At 36.5% G+C, this 7,888-nt stretch overlaps 1 protein-coding gene across 3 annotated transcripts in view; it reads left to right on the top strand.

The window, feature by feature from the left end:
* Window positions 1-4,304, top strand: part of LOC107040208 (dachshund homolog 2) — a 293,567-nt gene extending 289,263 nt beyond the window's left edge. For all 3 annotated transcript variants that reach the window (XM_015260176.1, XM_015260177.1, XM_015260175.1), the window contains one exon: window positions 2,358-4,304. In XM_015260176.1, the coding sequence (XP_015115662.1) occupies window positions 2,358-2,410 (53 nt within the window). In that variant the 3' untranslated portion in view covers window positions 2,411-4,304. The remainder of the gene's footprint in view (window positions 1-2,357) is intronic.
* Window positions 4,305-7,888: the final 3,584 nt, after the last annotated feature.

Raw genomic sequence — 7,888 nt, 5'->3', positions numbered from 1 at the left:
GGGGGGGGGGTGCACGTTCCTGTCTTACGCGCACAGCTTTTGGAATGATAATTAGTGAGCGGGCTCAGGGGAGAGGGGGTGGTGACCTGTGGTGTCTTACCTCGATTGCCCTGCTCATCTTCATCACTCAAACCATATTGCGGATACACCCATTGAATATTTTACATTTTGAAGGGATCAACGAATTGTTGTAGACGGCGAAAGCGCTTCGTTAGTTACGGCTATTGTTCTGCATGTTGAAAATATTTTCTGGAGGATATTATGGATAAATGAAGGATAATGAATATTAATACTGGAAATATTGGGTTAATAACAATATTTCCAATATTAATCATATTATTTTTTTAATTGAAAATATTGTTTTGCAATAAGTATTAAGATGCGAAATAATTTTTTTTTATTTAGTATTAATTTTGCGTAGTGTCCCAACGACATTACTTACAGAAAATTATTGAAATTGGGGATAGAATGATTTTTATACTCACCCATGGAATATTTTATATCCTGAAGGGATTAAGGTGTTTCCCAACACAATACCACCCAAAAGTTAGTCCCTATGGATTTCCGGAAAAAATTCTAAAGGAATTAATTTATTGCATTCTCATGAGTTATTGAGCTTTTCTAGCCTCATATATTGTTGATGAAAATTCGAGCCATACACTGTTCGAATTTTTCTGAAATTTCAGTCTCAGCGCCATCTGAATTTTCAATGTTGGGAAGGTGAATCCAATTTCAAATGGAAACGTTCACTAAATTTCGCACTCATCTTGAAAATTGAACATCACATACAGTTCAATTTTCAATAGATTGAGAATTAAGAAATGTTGTTGCCTGTATTTTCAAATTTTTCAAGGTTTCTCAAGGTGCCGTATGGACCTGAAAATTGAGAATTACTTGAATATTCAAGAAATTAACTGATGCGTCAATGAATAAATATACAGAAATATCATGTAACTTTGTCGTTGTTAAAAATTTCAACCTTTTTCACTTGAAATTTCAAGAGTAATTTTCTAACACTTTAACTGTTTGAATCAAATAACAAATTATTCGTTAATTGTCTGAATTAAACAATAAATTATTTACCGAAATTGTCATTTTTTAGAGTTGAATATCACTGAAACTATGTACTATAAAATTTGCCGTATTCGGAATTTATCAATCTACCATGGATGCATTTTTTAAGAACATCGTAATAGCAGTTTTCTCGTAAGATGGAAAAATCGAGTTCAGGGGACCCATGACCCCCGTTCGACCTATGCCTCGCGTGCAGAAGCCCACATTTTATTATTTATTATTTCCTGAACTGTGCAGTACAGCTGGTTAGAATTTCTTTAGTAGCGAGGGAATATTATAAACATTATCTATGAAAAACATGGGGGCGTTCGTAAAAAAATCTGTTTTCTAAGAATACACCTTAAGGAATTATAGGCGGCGAAAATGCTTCAAAGATATCATGAATAAGTTATGGTTAGTAATGAATATTAATACTGGAAATATTGGTATTCAGAACATCAATCATATTATTTATACAGCTGAAAATATTGTGTTGCAGTAGGTTTTAAAATGCAAAGCATTTTTTTTTCATTTACTTTCATATTTTTGGCATCACTCACAAAAAATTAATGAAATTGAGAATTGAAAAATTTTTATATACACCCATTGAACATTTTACCCTCTGAAAGCATTAACGAAGCAATAACGGCAATAATTCGGAGAATAATTCGTTAGTTACGAGTATTGTTCTGTAAATTCAAAATATTTCTTCACAGATATTAAGAATACATAAATCAGTAGTGAAATGGTCAAACGGTTCAAGTCAATTCCATTCTAGCGGCAGTTCTCGATGAATATCTCAAATTCTAAAAGAGTTGGAAAAATTTTCCTAGAAATCTTTTTTGTGAAGAAACGTGAAGACTATCGAAAACGGTCTTATAAAAATTTTGCAATCTTTCTTAAATTGCGAGTTATTCAACAAAAACTCAACTGAGCTAAGTCGACTTAAACCGACTGACCACTTCACTACTGAAATGATAACGAATATAAATATTAAAAATATTTATATTAATAATGTTAAGGACATTATTTTTAAAATGAAAAATATTCTTCTGCAGTAGGTTTTAAGGTGAAAATGAAATTGTTTTCATTCAGTATGTGTCGCCTGCTCTGTCAACGCCATCCCTTTTTAAAAAATTGCTTAAATTAACAATAAAACAATTGTCTCATGTAATAACTCACCAAAATGAAACGCCGTGCATCACATGCATCGGCTTTCAATCGGCGCAACTATTTTTTCTGCTCAACGATCAAATATCCTTCCAACTGATTTTTCATTGTTTTCCTCTCTTGTTCTGTTTCAGAATCCCGAACGGGTTATTACAAGAATTCTGTACTCTTCACAAGTGCAACCTAGAAGAGGCGTCCGGAGGACGCGCGGCCCTAAGGTCCGCCGTAGAAAGCCACAAAAAAATCAACAAAAACATTGTTAACCTCACGGAGTTGCAGTTCTGGAGGGTCCGAAGGAGCGTTCGGCGCGTGGAAAACAGTGTCTCCAACGAGAGAACAGTCTGAGCGAGGAGTGAGCTATGCACGTCCAGGGAGACAGCGTGAAACGCACCTGTGAACGTGCTGGTTTCCTACAAATGAGTAAATTAAATTAAATAAACGGAGAGAAACCCAGTCGTCGAGTGGACTCCGGATTCCGTTTGGTTTACGGTTGATAATTTCTGTCGAGGTGAGAACATATCAACGACGCCATATTCCTCCAAACCTCCACCAACTTCTTCGCAAGAAATGAGAAATAGTCCAAAATGAAGGGAATCCGGCGGAGTGCGAGGATCTTCGCGTCGTTTGAGGGGTTGGGGCGAAAGATATCGAGCGAAATGAGAAAATTTGCACGTATAAGAAAAGAGAGAGATGAAAAAAAGAGATATATAATTTATAAAGACTGCTTGAGAGTGCTTGCGCGAGTGCATGCGTTCCTATAGAAATTAACGTATAAATAATTAAACCTGTATCGATGCGAGTAGATAATTTTTAAGTCCAAAATGTGCAGACTCGAACTCGATCCTCGTTCCTCTAACAAAAATACATTTGAGATCATCAACAACATTGCGCCCTTTTTAATTTCATCATTCACTGCAGTCATCAAAGTTTACGAGAAACGAGCGGTTGAAATCGTCAGCAAAATCTGAACAATCGTGCATGGAGTGCGAGAAATCGACTGAATTTAAATAATAAAAAAACAAACAAAACTTGAGTATGATTTTTTGGTTTCGTAAAACCAGTGAATAGAGACGATTTTTCGCATGCCCGCACAATTATAAATGAACAATCGACGATTCGATGGAATTATTGAATTGTTTTTGTGATACAAATACGAGAATTATTTTTTATTTTATAATTGAAAATTCAACAAGACGCGAAGTAATCGTGTTTTCTTGTGTTCATTATTTATTTCGGCCAAATGTAATCAGTCAATAAATTTTTTGTTGTCGAAGAGATGGAGAAGAAAGTGGGAAAGAGCTTTGATGATGAAAAATAAGCCCAGTGAGCCCACTGTATCATACGTAGCAAGAAAAAATGAGAACCCTGTAGCCTCTTGAATCTAACAACCTCTATTTATATAAATAAACTTAGCTATTACCGAAAACAATTGAATTTAATCCAATATGCGTGTATCCCGCGTTACACAATACGCACGATTAAAGAGAAATACTTTTTTTTGTTTCGGGTGGACAGTAACTAGAGATGAATTGATTGGTTGTAAGACTGACAAGGGAGATTAACCGTGAAAATTAAATGTGAAAATTAATTTAAAGAGATAATAATGAAAAAGTCTTTCCCTTTTGGACGTGACGTATTTAATGATTCATGTACAAAGTCTTTTACCGTTAAGATCCTTGTGTTGTAAAGTTCACGTAATCGTAGAGACTAGGTAGAAAAACTAAGTCTAATTAATGAAGTTCAATGTAGAGCCGAGAGAATAAATAAACAAATGGAAAACACAAGCGTTTAACCACCGATTTCGTGAGACAAAAATTTGTATCTTTTACCATCGATCAGAGTAAATTTTTCCACTGTCAATGGCAATTTTAGTCTGATGTTTAAATGGAGTTACAGTCAATTTTATTGAGTGATTTAATTATGTTTTTCATGTGTCTAGGTGAGAAATATTTATGAAGGTAACTCTATGCCATTGATACAATCGGAATTATAACAATCTACAATATCGAGGCTAGAAGTGTATTCATGTAATTCAGCATTACTACGTATGAATAAATAGTTGTTATTGTAAGATGCGTATATGTGGGTTTTTCATTTACCTGAGGCAATCCCAGAGCAGTGATGGAGAGAAGAGTATTATACTATGTTAATGGCAGGTAAGGAATAATTATTATGTGTAATTATTATTTCATTTCGTTAGAAATCGTTGACTCAATTTCTATTATTTACTGATGGAAGAAGATTGAAATTTCATGCCCAATGTGGTAGTGATTTTCAGGGGAGTATCAATGAATTCTATTCAAGGAAGAAGCTTATGAATTTATTTAATGTAAAATGAGGGGAATTCTTAATTGATTCTAAATTCATGTATATATTCACCTCAATTTTCCAATTTTCTGAGTTTCCACTGAATGCTTGTACTGAAATCAATATTTTTCATTCGCTTTCACATCAATTTAAATTTTTTCTTCTCGTATACCCTTTCCCACCCCCCAACCCCCTGTACCGCATTCGCCGAAGAACAAGGGAAAACCTCAGTTGAGGAAAAAACCTGCCCAGGTACAGTCGTCTCTTGCGAAACTTGCGCTCGATAATGAAACTGTAAGATTTAGAGTGTCACAAATTTTGGCCCTCCCCAGCAGGGAATCGAACCCGGGTCTCCCGCATGCCAATCCCACACTCTAACCACACAGCCACCGCCGTCGGTCATTCGCTTTCACATATTTTGATCAGAAAATTCATGGGATGAGGAATTTTTCAATGATGAAATTCTTTTGAATTTCAAAGGAAATGTGAAATAGAAAAAAGCACTTGAATTTTTATTTGTTTCATAAGTCCAGAAGATGCTCAACTGAATTTTCATAATTTGGAACGCTTTTCAGGTAAAAAATGATGTACCTGAAATGTACTTTTTTTTACCCCTTTACATGGTGAAATATAAGCCAAGATTTTTATCATCATGAAATGTTGATTCAATTTTTATAATTCACTGCTGAAAGAAAATAGGAATTTTCCGATCAATGTGGTAGTAATTTTCAGAAGAATAACATTGAATTCTATTCAATGAAAGAAACTTACGAATTTATAAATTTCAGGCAGAAATAAGACGGAACTCACAATTCGCTCACTGATTACGGAATCGACTCAGAAAATTTAAGTGACGGTACTGTACTTTTTCACAGGAGATTCAGATAAGAATTACGGAACGTTCTGGAAAAATTCCGTGACAGTTCCGTAAAAATTCCTACAACCACATTTCGCTCCGTGCAAATATTGCAGCGAAAATCAGCATTTTCATTGACCAAATCGTCATTTTTCTGAAAAATTTTACGAATGTGCAGTCACATACAGTAACATCATCATATATTTTTTTCTATTTTTGGTTCCATATGTATACCCTCCCGGGTTTTTACATTTTGTTCCCTTCCCTATCTGCGTTACCATGGGCCGACTTACTTAATCCCCAACTGCACCCCATTCGGGATTGGACTGCCAGGGAGACCATGGAAAACCTCAGTCGTGCAGCCGGCCGATAATGCAGGGATTCCACGTTGTCCATTGGTCACACTGACTCAATGGGCACAGTGGTTCTCTACATTCGTACATAGCGACGGTAGTCCTACGCGGTTAGGTGTGCCTAAGCGGACACCCATCCAAGTACTGCACAGACTGAATTCATCATCTGATACATCATCATATATTAATTCCTTCTCATATTTGTGGAGCTTATAATTGGCAATAATTAAATCAAAATCCTTGAAAGAGACTTCGTTGACGTTTTGCCGCTAGATCAGGAATCCTCATCAGGACAAAGCTATTCAAACGATTATTCACCTCCAAAAATTACAAGTCTTCATAATAACTCAGCGAAATAGATCCCTGATATAGAAAAGAGGATTGAGAAATTATTTATGCGTCTGGCCGAGACAATAATTTTGATAAATCTTGAAACTCAAAATTGTTCGGCAAACATAGAAAAAAGCCCTCCATTACTGCCAACAACCACGACCAAGGGTTTCTCCCCCTCGCGTACCCCGATGTATAAACTCTTATCAATTTACGAAGCGGCATACCCGTAACTACAGCCAGCACGCAATGTCCCACGATTGGTCAGTCCTCCCCGAAGGCTCCACCTTCTCACCAGCATAAATTTTCATAAATAACGATAATTCACACCACTCTGTGGCACACAGTCTCCACACACGTTGATAATTGAATTTAACTCGAGTTCATGTACTGTCAAGTTTGCCGATGTCTTAATTGCACCCAACAGCCGAAGAAAAACAATTTTCCTCATAAACGCTCCATGCTAACGAGGATAAAACGAAACTCTCGCTTCACATAAAATTATAAATATGATACTACAATGTTGAGCATTCAGACACACCCCTTCGCCCGCACCGCCACCCCTCCCATCGCCCTAAAAAAATTCAAAGCGCGTAGTCCTGTCAGCATATATCTGTGCGAAAAAAATCCCCAAAAAGAAAGACAAGAGAAGGAAAAAATGAACGTTTCAATGCAAATGAAGGGCTTGACTCTGTGGCCTCACTTTCACCACAACTTCCCCCCATTCTCTCAGAAGGGGGAGTTAAAAAACGGTCCACCAGCCTCACTATTGCCCTTAAAACTCTCGCCCTCAAATCATAAAGATAACCGAATTGCTTGAACTTCTACTTTTATTCTCAGGACATATTGCCCGACAATCATTCCAGCATTTACATAATTATCGAATAAAAAAAAGTGGGGATGCTCACCCCACAACAGCTCTATTCCAATGTCGAGTACTAATTTCGTGCTCTCATTTTTTTTATCAAGGGCTGAATGAGACCGTTTTTGCCTCCACATCTAATTTTTCTCTCGTTCTTTTTCCCAACTTATTTTGTCTTATTTTTTTTTTCTTCGCGTTTCTTTATTCGTGCTTATGACCCTCCTCGGACTGTGCTCCTCCCTCGACTGTAAAACATCGTGGCAGTGATTAGCCCAGCGTCGTCTAATTTGAACGGTGCGAGGCATGCGATAGAACGATATTCATTTTAATTAGAATCGCAATGCCGGCAGTTTATGAGCCATGATCATTTATTTTTTATTGTTCGGGGATTTTAATTTAAATAATATAAGCTCGCACTGGGTAATTCTCATTCTTGGAGATGAATTAATTCCTTAATTGAATAGTTGTTTCACTTTAACACAGGTGTCTGGGGATTTTTCGTGTTGAGAAATTTTTAGCGGACAATTGTTTAATGATAGTGTACGCACGTGACAGCTCTCTCTGTTTTTTCAATGGGTTGTGCCAGTCGGTGTACTCACTTGGCAACGTAATTAGATGAGCCATTAGCGCCTCGAGTGCCTCCTTGAGAATTCAGGATTGTTATTATTTTTGATCGTTCCTTTGGAGATTTACGTGCTGGTGCCCTTTTGCATATCGCATTATGCCATTTTACAGGTCTATGTAATTTTGCGTGAGTGATGCCGGGGAATTGCATCAATTCTTCGGGGGATATTGAGGATAATTGGGGAGGGAATGTATACATCGGTATTTTATTGATGGAAATGTGGGAGAAAATGTGAGAATTGTTGAGAGAATAAAAAAGTCGATTTCTTTTTCATTTTCATACTGGAGAATTCTTTTTCTGCTGAAATTTGTACACTGTTAAAAAAATTTGAC

Source organism: Diachasma alloeum, unplaced genomic scaffold (assembly GCF_001412515.2).
Source record: "Diachasma alloeum isolate Michigan unplaced genomic scaffold, Dall2.0 Dall_scaffold_00325, whole genome shotgun sequence".
In the NCBI taxonomy this organism is placed as follows: domain Eukaryota; kingdom Metazoa; phylum Arthropoda; class Insecta; order Hymenoptera; family Braconidae; genus Diachasma; species Diachasma alloeum.
This window is presented reverse-complemented; position numbering and strand designations above follow the sequence as displayed.